A 13,578-nucleotide genomic window follows, 5' to 3' on the forward strand; every position below is an offset into this window, starting at 1 on the left:
AGTTTTCTGTTTCTAGGGCTTTATTTGTTTAACTAATTTCTCCTTTTCTTGAAGCATTTTGAGAAAATATTAAGTTCTTTAATGTCAACAGTAACCGGCCTGAGTAGAGAAATGACTCAACAACTCGTAAATGGACAGATTAACATTGTTACTGTACACTTTTTTCCAGAACTTTGCAGCTAAACACTAATGCACAAATGTGTAAGAAGCAATAACGAGGCATTTCTGGCAGATTACACTTGAATGGAAGCGAGTCCAACAGAGACTCTGATCAGGATTCTGATCCATCACAGAATGGGATGGAAAATGTAGAGCACGTTTATTCTAATAACCTTCCAGACTGACGTGAACGGAGGCCAGCGCGTTCACACAGGTTATGTCAACACTGGTCCCTTAACCCAAAACCTGTGTAAACATTAACTGTAGCTCACAGCGAGGAACAAACCGCTGAAAACTCATTTAACGACGCAGGAAACGCGCCTCCGCCGTTTGATTAAATCTCTGCTGACGCTCCAGCACTTTCGCCTTTCATTTAAAATGAGGGCTCCGTTTGTCTGGAAATTGTTGTCGTGCCTCAGCTGTTAAAATAATATTTACTTATTAAATCTGTTTCTCTCTCTCCTGTGCTGTGAAGGTCAGTCACCACACGCGGAAATGTCCCTTCACCCTCGTTTCCTTTCAAACCAAAATGAATAGTGTCTAACAACTACCGGCACTTTTTGATCTTTAACAGAGTCATTGGCACACGAGTCTTTTATAAGGGTTTATTACCAACTTACTAATAAAAGGTTAAACAGCAGTAATCCAAAAATCAAAACGATATGCCATAACTATTAACAAAGTGTTATCTAAGTATGCCATTTCAAGCACAGATTAATCAATAGCTCAGTTTCATGACGCATTTTGTTGTGATGTTCGGACACTGGCGCTTCCGTGAGGTCCGTGAACGCCCCGCCGCCTTCCAGGGAGTGTCTCGTGCACCTGTCCTACCTGTTTCGCGGGGAAGCGGCCACATGACTCCGCAGGAATTCTGCCCGCTGCTCCGACTCTTTGTTTAACGGAGCGCGTTTGGTGCGAGCCAGAGGCTGCGCGGCAGAGGACGGAGCGGCAGAGACCCGAGACGAAGCAGAAAGATGTCGGAACCAGCCACCAACCCCGCTGCCTCCTCCTTCCCAGCGCCGGTTATTTCCCTGCCCATGGGACCGGAGATCCTGAGGACGTCGTCCGGGGTCCTCATCTGCTTAGAGATAGTGAGTGTTTCCTATGGGTGGCATTGACTTGTGGCTTCAATGACCCGCTTGGACTCCGCGTAACCTGTGCTGTGTATGTCTGTATTAATAATTAATAGCCTTCTGGTCCTCGGGCCACGGACTAATTCTAGGACACTTCTATCCACGTTAACGTGTCTCTAACCGGGCACCGAGGCGCTGCCGTCGACGTTGCCCGGTGACGTTCTCGGGCCTCATGATGTGCGCATTGACTTGTGTTTTCTGACTTTCCGTGACCTTCAATCCTCCAAGGTGACTCGTACTGCTCTGATTATCACTCTGAACGGGCCACAGGCCCTCAGCTGCAAACACAATCCGTGAAATGAGGGGAGCCACTGTATCGTCACGGGCTCCATCAGCCGCTGTTAGCGCTTCCTGTGTCTGTACGGGGCGCCACGCGGGCGTCCCATCGCATCCAGCCTCGCTTCTCTTTACACAAAACAACTGCTTGCGGGACATAATACAACGTTGTTACACCTGACGTGTGTCCCAGTGTGTTGACGGGCATGTGTGTGTACACAGGGGCTCACTAGCATCCGTGCACCTCTCTCCGGCAGGTTTTCGGCGGCTTGGTGTGGATCCTGGTGGCGTCCTCCGACGTGCCCGTGCCTCTGCTGCAGGGGTGGGTGATGTTCGTCTCCGTCTCGGCCTTCTTCCTCTCCTCCTTCTACCTCGGACTCCTCGTCAGCGCCACGGCCGACCGCATCGTCACCGACTGGAATCTCGTGGTACGGTGCAGTGTCGTGGGCTCAGTTTAGCATCTACAGTATGGGCTGTCTGCATGTTACATAAGTCAACACCTTACTGTAAAAAAATATACATTTAGTACCAATGTCACTACAGAGCTGTTCCTCACGTTGTGGTACAGGTTACCACGCGGCGTGAAGCGTTCACTCTAGGAAATGAGAAATCAGTCAATTGCTGTAATGTTTGTTTGTGTCAATACGGGTGGAACAGAACAACAGATGTCCAGGAATGGGGGTGAGGTGGTGAAGGTGGTGGAGGTACTGTGGGTGCGACATGCGGAAATATATGATCTCCACCTGAAAATCTCTCTCTGCTTCATTTTCGTATGGTCATTTTGATATTAATGCGTTATCTTTACTTTTCTGCCTTTATCTGTTCTGAACTGCATCAGGGACCTGTGAGACCCAGGCACCACTAAAGTGTGGTGTGTGTGTACAGACACACACTAAATCAAAATTAGGAATATACCATGTTCACAGACAATAACCCAACGAGTCTCAAACCAAATTATATACTTGACCTACTGTGAATAAAAGATGAGATCCAAGTGAAACATGTACATGATGAGGTAGCCAGAGAACACCCTACTCTCAAAGATAGACTGATATACTTCCTCAAATTATCTCCATAACCAAATGGAAGCGTTTACAGTACTACAACTGTCTTAAAAGTCGTTCCAGTCCCAGTAAACCTGACCAGCAGGCCTCTGTTTAGTGGTGGTGGTCCCAGAATAAGCCCAGGGTCTATTATTCGAGGTGGGAGTCCATGCGTCTACTATTAAAGCTCTCGTTGAGGGCGGTGTTCCAGTCTGTGTTGGACCTGGTGTCCCAGACAGAGCCAGCCGTGCCTCAGGCTCCAGACCCTGCTTCCAGGAGTACGCAGGCGTGTGGGCTTGTTTGTTTTCAGCTGAACAATGAGTGACACGGATGATGAGCTCACACTATAACACAACAAAGGTCTGCCTGTAGTCCTGCTCGGCCCATGGAGCCAGCGAGACGAAGCCTCCTACGCCTCTCCCCCAGTACCTTCTCCCCTTGTCTGTCTTTATAGGTTCCTTCGTTAACATGGTGCAGTGTTTTCCGCCTTGTTGTTGTATTGTCACGTTATGTCCAACAATACACTTGAAAGCCTCAGTGTCGGATGTCGTGGCCTGTTCAGTGAAGGCAGCTGCAGCTCAGGCCGAGCCACTGAGCAGGTTTGGGTTGTGGAAACAAACAACTTGACAAAAACAACAACACAAACAGTATCTGCTTCCACTCGAAAGCTGAAACTGCATCTGATGCACACTGTCTTTCCTCCCCCAGGATGTGATGTACCATTTCGTGGCGTTTCTTTTCTACGTTGCTGCCTTTGTGCTGGAGGCAGCGTCTACTGCAGCGAATGGAGGAATGAACATTCTGCCCAACAGCACTGATGTTATCTTCTGTATCACCAACCCAGTAGGCAACATATTCACAATCATGGATACCAGGCAATACAACATCAATGTGGCAGCCACGGTAAGTCCTGTAGTACAGTGTACACGAGAATGCAGCCTTTCATTCATTCATTCATTCATTCATTCATTCATTCATTCATTCATTCATTCATTCATTAATGTGTGTACCACTTACTTTACCTGTTTCACTGCATGTCTAATATTAGTCTAGTTTACTGTTTCAACTGAAACGCTATATACAGTGCAAAGGTCAACTTCATATCAGCTTGATATTAATAATTAAGCCAATTAATCATGAATGCTACAGTCTGATGGTTTAGTGGTTTAATTGGTACAGATATTTCCAACCTAATGACTGTTCTTGACTCTTTGTGTCCCAGATCTTTGCTCTGGTGGTGACACTGTGCTACTTCTGCAGTATGCTGATGGGCTTCAAGCGTTATCGGATGTAACCGGGAAACCGACACAAACAAGTTTTACAAACGCCGCATGACTTCAGCATGTATTAAAACATCACACCGTCCAGATGTCAGGAACTGCTTTTCAGTTCAGTGCAACCTTAATTACTGTCTGATGGGAAACTCTTGTTAGTTACAGGAATTCATCTTCTGTTTGGCTGTTATGGGCTGGGAAGTGTATTTTGACAGCTGTAATGAATAACAGTGTTTGCCCAGTTACCATCATTTGAATTTAATTGTTTTCTGATAGGCAGTGATTTCACATTTTGGCAGCAGCACAGACTCGTCTGAAAAGTACATTTGTGCATCTCTGTGACTATACTGGGTGATTAGTCAATATGTAACTGATGCTTCTGACAGGTTTTGTTTTCTTGCGCCATTTTTCAATCAACTATTGCCCCATTTTCTTACTAAAATCCTCACTGGAAGATATTTTTTCTCATTTGCAATACCACAAAACGCGCCCATGAATGCTCCTAATAGGTTGGCGCAATTTGTTGGAATGATTGAAATATGATTGTTTTTACTATCCTCCAGTTACCTTGGTGCTAAGCAGCTCTGACTAACTCTCGGTGACTCAGTGACTCTATTTTTTAACCACTTCCAGCCTACAGCATCTGTTATGACTGTGCAAACTGTTTGTCCGATTTGAAATGCGAGATGTGATATTTGAAGTTGAGATTTAAATTCCTGTGATACTAAACCTTTTGTTAAGTTTTCTCCGTATAGTTGGCTTCTTCACAATGTCGCAGCTAATGTAAATTCTATTTACTTCATGTTCAAAATTTGCTGTGTACATTGTCTGAGTACGGAAATTACCAGCAAATGTAACCAAGGCTTATACTTTAGTCATACAAGTGATCAAGTTATTATTTTTTAAAATTTCTATTCTTCATTAAATTCTCTAAATCATTAACTTTCCTAATCTTAGTCTTATTGCATATACTGTATGTGCTTGCATTAATCTGGCTCTGATTTTGACACCACCAGTTTTTAACAATATCGTTTTAGATTTTCCGAACACACAATAAAACTCTGTAGGCATCCATTCAAGTTTATGTTACTGTCTACCATTAATAATAATTTGTCAACATTTTTTGCTGCCACTGTTATTCTACAGGCTATCATGAAGCCAAATTCCCAAGCAACACTAGCCACACTAACAAATTAGCCTTGTCATGGTCTGGAGCATTTGATATATTTCACAAAAACAGAAGTTATTAGTCCAAAATATAATACAGAATTGTACATTTTTTCTACATCGTGTCTACACTGTACATGCTGCACTCACAGCATAGTGCAGTACTCAAAATTATTATAAGTTTAGGTTGCCCAATATAATAAAGTTTTAAATAATAAATTATCTTATGCACTAAAGTCATCAGAAATGTTGAAATGAAACATTATAGATTTACTTGCTTTTGTAACTTTTATGTTTTAGCGAACCTACAATATCCACCATACTTGACGTTTATCGTGTCGTTTTCATTTCTGCCACTAGATGTCGCTCGTAATCAACAATTACTTTGTCGCGTACGTTCCCATAAAATCCCCTGTTTATACGTAAACATCAAAACACTAGCGTCTCAGTAAAATGTTGATGCTAAAGCGGTTTAACTTACTGGTCTTCATGCACACTCAGCACTTATGACACATCACATGTACTGGAAAATGATATGTTTACAAAGTAAGCTAATACCTACATAATATTACCGATATATGATACTTATATCAAGTCAGTACATCTTTAGTTCAGATAATACCGCCAAAGACAAAACACCAAGTTACCTGAGCTGCGCACCTGCATCTTTAACCGTCGTCAAACAAAACTAAAATTTATCACAGTTTTCCTCGGTGTAATTTTTCATAATAAAGGTAAGGTGTTACAACTCAAACCTTTTAGCTTGTGGTTTTGCCAAGTTATTAAACAGCAGTTTCATTTTAAGTGTTTTTGCATTCACCAGATTTAAATATTGCCGTTTGCTTTTTGTGTTTGCTTTGTTTAAAGTGAAGTTTAAATGCAAAAATTGTCCCTCCTGGTGCTTTTTGCTTTTATTTTGGTGAAGGATTTTTCACCGGAAGTATTTTTTTCCCTCTAGCAGAGTGACGCCCGTTTGTCTGTCGCTATTCTCGGCGTTTTGGACTGAGGGCGGCGTTGAGCGTCAGTGTTTACCTGTCAGGACGCGGAATAGCGTCCACGCGAACATCGTGGATTCGTCGTAGTTCGAAACAGCAACAGATCGCGTTCCTGGTCCAGCCATGGTTCTGAGCGGGGCGGGCTAGAGGAGAGAGGGGGATTTAAATTTCCCTTTGGTCTCAGCGGCTTCTTTGGAGTTGAAGTGAGCGGAGACGAACGGAGCGGAGGCTGCGGCGCGCGCACAAGTTCTTATCGGGTCCGGAACCGCATAATTCACCACACTGCGCTCCGTTCGCGTTAGTTCGTATGTTTCGGAGCTTTGGGTCCTGTTGAAGCGCGGCGGCGGCGGCGGCGGCGGCGAGCTGAGAGCGGCTCCCGGAGTCGGGATTTACCGCTGGAGTCGGTCCTAAAAATGGAGGCTGTGATCGAGAAGGAATGCAGCGCGCTCGGGGGACTCTTCCAAACGCTTATCGCGGACATGAAGGTGAGGTTGACTTTGGTGTTGGTCGAGTCCCAGAAACGAACCGTCTGAAAATCTAACCTGCGTTTTAGCCGTTACTCACAAGTCAATGTAATGATTTCACTAAGTCGGACTACAGCTGGTTGGAAGCTCGCTGACTTCAAACAAGTCGTTAACCGGAGCTTATTAACTTAACGTGGCGATTAAACTATAGTTATTCCTATAGTTAGTTTTCATATATTTGGCCTCAGTTAACATCATATTAGGCTCTGATTGCCCTGTATTACAGCGCATTGACTACATTGAAGAGCAGCTGTCCTCGCAGCCTTCCCGGGGTCGTTCAACTGGGACATGTTATTTGCATGTTATTTTTGACAGAGCTCGGCTGATGAGACAATTGGGAGACTTCCCAGCTGCTGTCGTTGCCTGAAGGAATGCAGGGAATGCAGCCGTCAGGGCAGAAGGCTACCTACCACAGGGTCTGAAGGCTTCAGATGACCAGCAGTCAGGGAGTTTGTTATGAAGCCTGCACAGTCAGTCAGTCAGCACTTCTCCACACGCCCCAATGTCTCTGAACACATAGAACGGGGGGTTTCCTCCGTCTTCCTCCAGATTATAGGGGAAATGTGTTTTAATGATGGGACCAAAGCATAACAAGAGAGAGAGAGAATCACACATTGTAGAGCGAGGGCTCATTTGGTTGTTGGGTGTAACGTTTGACAGTGTGACATGACTTTCGTCACGTCCCTGACAGTAGTAGCACATCGGTCCCAAACATGCTCATGTCGCATCCGTCACCGAGCCCCAACGCATCAGTGCTACTCGCTCACTGTGATAGTTTGGATGGAAGGCTCCTCACCTATTTTCAGCTCCAGACCTAAATTGGGTAAATTTAGATTCCCACTGGGGTCCAGGCTCATTATACCAGTGCGTTAGTGCTCTGGTTGTGTGGGGATCTGCGACCCATTTTGCGACCTATTACATCCAGGCCATGACGATAATGTCCTTTGTTCCATAAATCTAGCTGTCAGTAATATTGAACACTACATGATTCTTGCTGTGACGTTATGGGTGCATGGGAACGTGTACGCCTAGATTGGTTCTGTTTAGCCCCGCAGGTGAGGTGAGGCCTCTGGTTACGTAACTGCACGGGTGGTGAAACGCTGTACAGGTGATTGTGTCACTCATGCGTGTTTGTCTCTCTATTTCTTTCCCTCCCCCAGATCAGCTACCCTGTTTGGGAGGACTTCATCACCAAGGCTGGCAAACTGCAGTCCCAGCTCAAGTAAGGACGTGCTTTTGTGCACTAATGAAATGCTGTGCGTCACGTTGATAATGGCACCAGATAAGGTTACACTGACGATTTCTGAATGGAAAATCCAAGGAAACTATTCACGAACTACATTTATTGGAATCACGATGAAAACACCGCCAGTATTGTTGCTCGACATCTCTGATATTTACTTCAAATTGAGTTTGTATTTAATCCGTCCCATGTCTCTGTTCGTTCCCTATCAAAGAGCTTTTAAAAGAAAATGACAGTTTACACACAAGCCTAACTTACTACAATACTCTCCATGGGTCCTGGTGTCAACTTTCCATTATTTTGTTTTGTTACAGCCTGATATAATTTCTTTCATATGATTATCAATTGCAAATGCTCTCCTGCCAAACTTTCTCCATGTCTTCTGTGGATAATTGCTGCCAATCCCAGCCACCTCTGAGAGTCGGTTTTAAGTGACCGCGTGTCATGAGACAAACAACGCATGACAGCTGAAATGAAAGCACATTGTCTAGCAAATGCTTTATGTGGATGTCCTAGCTTCTACATCATCCCTTTTATTAATAGTCCATGGCAGTCCTTTTGACATTTACTACTGGGGCCACTTAGTGTCCCATTCATCCATTTTACCAGTATTAGGGCTGATTAATAGTGAGACATTATTCAAGGTTCATCATTCAGGGGTTAAGTATGTGACCCTGCCATGCTAACGCTCAGGGGAGTATTTGCTGGCTTGCTGTTAATGTATGGCTGTTTGACAGTACGCTGTCAATGGGGCAATGATAAAAGAACAAATTGACCAGTTATTGTAAAAGGGAATAACCGAACCTCCAGTTAGCTGATAAGTTAATTTTATAGTATAATGGCAGGTAACAGCAGCTTGATGATAGGGAGCCCAGATTGTTTCTATCCTATAAAGGATAAACCTTTAGTTGATATATAGCTTACTAATAAATTATCAAGTATTACAATTACGACTTGTGGCATAAATTTTCGACTACCATGTTCCTGCGTTTTATTTTAGAAGACTGGTTGTATGGCCTCACCACTGGGGCACTAACTAACTAAGAGTGCATTATCTGGGCTTGCTCACGGGGACCTACAAAGCCTTTTCTGTCTGCTTTGAAGCCTGTCACCAGCCTCTACAAATTAGGAAAAAGACTAGGCCTTTTCACTATAGCGTGTCCCCCACCCAAGGACCTCTGTAATCTGTTTGGGCACTGGAGAACCAGAGGACAGGCACACACATCATGTTAAACACAAACACACCCACCTTCCCTCCTTGGCCTGGATAAGTGACTAGCCAGCAGCGGTAGCGGCATATGTCTCCATGCGTAATGACGTCCCCAGGCAGACCACTCTGTAATTTAGCCCCTCTGCTCCCCTCACACAGAGCAGCTAGGAAATCAACCAATTACAGTGTTCAGGCTGCTCTGTCATCTTTGGTCCAAATGTGGTGTTTTTTATTTTGGACTTTAATTTTAAAATAAAGACTATTTTTCCTCACATTTCTTAAAACCTTTTTTTTTTTTGCCCATACTGGTTTGCAGCAGACGTCCCTCACATGTAGGCACATGCATACATACCTACTCACCAAACAGTCCTTTGAAGGGCGAGGGCAGGATGGAATATAGGCTAGCTGATTTCTAATCATGGTCCTCTTTTAACATGTTAGTGTTTGGTCTGTGGGGTGGGTCACGGTTGATGCAGCTGTATCACATCTAGGCTAACACACAGGCCTCCCATCAGTCTTGGATGAAGTGATATGTTCTAAAGAAATGGACCACTTCAAATCTATATTTAGCTCATGAAGTGTTGGCTGTGCTGATTATTATTAGGCACAAGAAGACCTGTACTTTTTAGACTGTATATGAACAATGAGTGCAAACTGATAAGAGTTAGGACCATTATGATTCTCAGCATGTGGTGTCTGTGTCTCAACAAGTGGAGTTAAACATAGCCTCTTTCTATGATTCCTTTACTACACTCACATTCCAGTTTCTCCGGCACTAAGAATAGATGAGGGCAGCAGCAGTGAATGTATCATTGTCATAAAGAGTACTCTGCTGTACTATGCCAAGGTCTATGGGGACTTTAGATTGGCTTGGCCTATGGCTTGGTGAATAGACATTAAAACCCTTTGTCTCAACTATAAAACATGGGCATTTGCAGGATTTTGAGGCCAATTGTTGCAGTTGCATCATTGTTGTAAAACTTTGCAAAGCTAAAAGTGTGTAGCTGCAGTGTTTCTTTCTATTCATAAACCCAAGGCATTTTGACTCTCAGAGCTCAAATTAAAACCTGATTATTCTGCCTTTCCAGCATATTACAGTAGGTTTATTTTTTATGAAGTTACTCAATTTCACTCTTTGATGAGCTGGAAAATACTAGGTTTGAAATAGTTTTTCCTATCGAGCCCTGTTTATACTTTTAATATCTCTTTTATTTCATAGTACCAAAGTGTAGTAAATGTCCGATACTCAAACTGGGCTTCAGTTAAGAGCCTTTCCCTCCGTGGCCTGTTTTACATTTATTAGGTTCATCTCAACTGGACAAGACTTTGCATGTAGAGTATCATGCATACCAGTTCATACAGTGCAGGTTGTACAGTAGCGAGCCAGATATCAGTTGGAGTTGCTCTGGTGCCCACACACAACTTTAAATAGAATGGAATCTGTGTGTGCCTGCACGTATGATTTTTTTCCATTTGCAGGACACACCCTTGGATCTTCTGGTCAGCTCTGCAACGGCACAGCCCTCAAAAGCTAATATTACATGAAAAAATAGATTGTTCCACTACTGGCTGAATGATAAGATTTGACTTGCAGCTAGTTTTTTGCTTTAGGTTCTGCTTTTAATTAGCTGCTTAGCTGCTTTTTCTCTGTCTGTCATGTGTGTACATGTAATACAATCAATGGCATAAGACTGATTTTAGCATGAAAAAAAAAAAAAAATATATATATATATATATATATATATATATATACAAAATGCGTACAAATGATACATAGATGTAGCTGCAGGTTGAATGCACATGCATGGCAGATGTTACAAGAGAAGCAGTTTCAGTCTGGCTGCACATCAACCTTGTTTGGATGGCACGTGATCTACCCACACTACAGTCACAGTTTACAGGTTGACCCCTTCTCTAAGGTGTTTATGGAAATTCTCAAGTATGATTGTGAATGTCTTCTGTTGCTTAATGGAAGGAGGGTGTTAGAACGAACAAGCTTTTTTTGGGCTGAATACTCTTTGGAAAATATCCAGATTTTGTTTTTCTCTTTGTGCAGTATGCGTGACTGAAAGGCAGTGTTGTCTCGACTAAGGAGATCAGGTGTCACATACGTGCATGTGCACACAAACTGTACTGTACACTCACCAAAAGACTGTTATCTCCCTACCTGTGATCTTAATCGTGAGACACTTGATGTTTGTGAATCAGGCCAGTCAGTGTTTAGAGACAAGCAGGAAGGTAGTCTTCCAGTGGAGCTGCCAGCCAGCAAATAGACATGTCTGGGTTGCCAGTAATATGATGTCTGTGATGACTAAAACACAAACACAGTTCTAGGTTTTGTTTTTTTATCTGGCCGGTTGTAAACATTGCAACACAGATGAGGTATTTAGCCTCTGTTAACACTTTATTGACTTTATAATAAAAGTTGAAGTTATAAGCAAAATCCATAGTTTCATCTTTAATTTGGTTTTGGCAAATGTATGCCATTAGCTTTTAAGGATATAAAGCCATTTAATTTCACAAGTTTCATTGCCTACCTCGTTATAACACTATGACTAATCAAGCAGATCAAAACAACAACAAACAAACAAGCAACAGCAAACCAAGAAAAGAACACGCACCAATCTACAGTGAAGAGATGGCAATGAAGTGTAATTGAAGAAAAACAGTGTGAAACACTGTAAGAGCCAGGCCAGTTCGACTAACGTACCAAACATGCATATGTTGTGTGCTCATCACTGTAGTACTGACAAATCTAACCTCGGACAACTCCTAAAAGCTGGTGACCAAATAACGACTTACATGACGGATGCTGTTAACCACATATCACGGCACACTCACAGGGCCTCATTTTAACAGCCCAATGCATTTCACTAAACCTTTAAAGGTCCTCATGTTATAATAATTTACGAGCCCCCAAATTAGGTGTGTTTGTAAGAAAAAGGGCAGTAATCTGTGCCTGGTTTTGTCCTACACCTACTTGTTGCTGCAACATCGTCTGCATATACAGATTGTGGACATGGGTTGTAAATACCATACACGATGACGCAGCAGCAGGTATGAGGTGCGAGCGTTCCACAGACCTTTTTCCATTTTAGCTCTGAACAGGGTGGATCTAGCGCTGATCCTTTTATTGACCTGTAAGTGTGGCGAACTCGGCCCCAGAGCTGCTCTGCTGAGCCGGGCAGATTCCAGCGGTCTCTAAGTAATCACAAAAATTCCTCACACAGCAGGGCACGTTTAAGTTTTAACTTAGACACACACACACAGTATATACTTACACCGCTATGCTTACCTTTTATTACGAACCGGTTAGTGTTCACATTGACTTAATAATAAAAAATGCAGCACAAATGAATTAGATTTTGTACAAATTGAACAGAGAATGTTGTTTTTCGGGTTTATCTAAAGACTAATCATTGAAAACGTCTTGTACAGTATGTGTGTTGCTCTGTTTTGCAGTTTTTCTTTTTTTTTTCTTTTTTTTTTTTAACAAAACTTCTGTTCTTCGTCTCCAAGGGCAACAGTGGTTGCAGTGGCCGTCTTCCTAGACGCCTTTCAGAAAGTGGCCGACCTGGCCACCAACTCACGAGGTACAGTAGGAATATGTGTGCACACGTAGAGAGTATAATCAATGGTCTAGTCCTGGTTATCAGTCTCAGTGAACCCCTGTTTAATTTACCTAACAATGTTTGTGTGTGTCTGGGCACCTATGTGTCAGTGTTTGCTTTCTGTGTAACTCCCCTGTACAAGTCCAATCTTTCAATCCCACCGCGCTGAGAAGTTCTATGGGTTGTTTGCTTTATCGTATGGGTAGTAAATCCGTCAGTATGCTGTTTCAAGCCCCACACTTCAACCCCCACCCCCCACAACTACATCTGGACTTCAACTATGCGAATGAGTTGGAAGGACAGAAGGGGTGGGGATTTCTATTCCTTTAGCTTTGATATTTCCAGCACTGCTCCATGCTATTAATAGGAACCAAGACAGATACACACATTCAGCACCTCAAACAACGCAGAGAGAGAGGGTGCGTGGGGGAAAGAGTCATCAGTCTCTTCCCTCTCTGTGGTAAATGTTTGCTGCGAAGGAATGAGATTGCTTGAAGAGAGTTGCGTCAGCTTTCATCTGCTTTTTCATCACTTTCAAACTGAACGTTACAGTTGAACTGTTTCTTTGTTTACCATGTTTGAATTCTAAATAAGAGGTGACCGCCCCAATAGACGCACACCATTTCCATAGTGATGAAGAAACCTTAGAATGATGCTGTAATTCATCTCTGACTTGGTGAAGATTTTAACGTACTGTATTGTTCACCTACTAAGGAAGAGAATAAAGTGAGGCTTGCTCTAGTAACTTTGAAGGTAAAGAACATCTGCCTGGTGTTATGTGTAGATGAAGCACAGACTTAGCTGTAGGTGGAGAATAGGAGCGCAGGCTCACGTTTCTTGACAAAGCCTTTCTTTTCTTTTTTTATGCTCTATAATTCAATAATCACTCTTGTAGTGGACAGCTGATGCCCACTGAGTAGAACTGCGTTGCCTTTCTTTAGCC

General features: G+C 43.1%; 2 protein-coding genes and 1 long non-coding RNA gene across 13 annotated transcripts in view; 2 read left to right on the forward strand and 1 right to left on the reverse strand.

The window, feature by feature from the left end:
• Nucleotides 1-2: 2 nt before the first annotated feature.
• LOC129603176 (uncharacterized) lies at nucleotides 3-6,036 on the reverse strand. Its single transcript, XR_008692873.1, has 2 exons — nucleotides 5,700-6,036; nucleotides 3-2,045 (listed from the first exon to the last, which is right to left on the reverse strand). It is a non-coding gene; the product is annotated as an uncharacterized LOC129603176 (long non-coding RNA).
• Nucleotides 1,117-4,827, forward strand: mal2 (mal, T cell differentiation protein 2). Its single transcript, XM_029128391.3, has 4 exons — nucleotides 1,117-1,250; nucleotides 1,826-1,996; nucleotides 3,320-3,514; nucleotides 3,834-4,827. Exons 1-4 carry the CDS (start codon nucleotides 1,134-1,136, stop codon nucleotides 3,903-3,905), a joined length of 555 nt encoding a protein of 184 aa, XP_028984224.1. The 5' UTR covers nucleotides 1,117-1,133; the 3' UTR covers nucleotides 3,906-4,827.
• A 37-nt stretch (nucleotides 6,037-6,073) lies between the features above and the next one.
• The window catches only part of LOC114842653 (protein MTSS 1-like), a 32,198-nt gene continuing 24,693 nt past the window's right edge, over nucleotides 6,074-13,578 (forward strand). For 6 of the 11 annotated variants that reach the window (XM_029128377.3, XM_029128373.3, XM_029128378.3 and 3 more), the window contains exons 1-3: nucleotides 6,075-6,532; nucleotides 7,732-7,793; nucleotides 12,544-12,617. In XM_029128377.3, coding sequence (XP_028984210.1) covers nucleotides 6,461-6,532; nucleotides 7,732-7,793; nucleotides 12,544-12,617 — 208 coding nt within the window. In that variant the 5' untranslated portion in view covers nucleotides 6,075-6,460. Of the gene's footprint in view, nucleotides 6,533-6,886; nucleotides 7,046-7,731; nucleotides 7,794-12,543; nucleotides 12,618-13,578 lie in introns of those variants that run through there. The other 5 variants (XM_029128369.3, XM_029128374.3, XM_029128371.3 and 2 more) reach the window with 4 other exon arrangements.

Source organism: Betta splendens, chromosome 16 (assembly GCF_900634795.4).
Source record: "Betta splendens chromosome 16, fBetSpl5.4, whole genome shotgun sequence".
Taxonomy (NCBI): domain Eukaryota; kingdom Metazoa; phylum Chordata; class Actinopteri; order Anabantiformes; family Osphronemidae; genus Betta; species Betta splendens.

What these genes read in the sequence shown, in the direction of transcription:
- mal2 (XM_029128391.3), top strand. Translation starts at nt 1,134, where the DNA reads ATGTCGGAACCAGCCACCAACCCCGCTGCCTCCTCCTTCCCAGCGCCG. An exon ending in TCACCGACTGGAATCTCGTG is followed by an intron (nt 1,997 to 3,319) that starts GTACGGTGCAGT and finishes TTCCTCCCCCAG; the next exon opens with GATGTGATGTACCATTTCGT. An exon ending in ACATCAATGTGGCAGCCACG is followed by an intron (nt 3,515 to 3,833) that starts GTAAGTCCTGTA and finishes TTTGTGTCCCAG; the next exon opens with ATCTTTGCTCTGGTGGTGAC.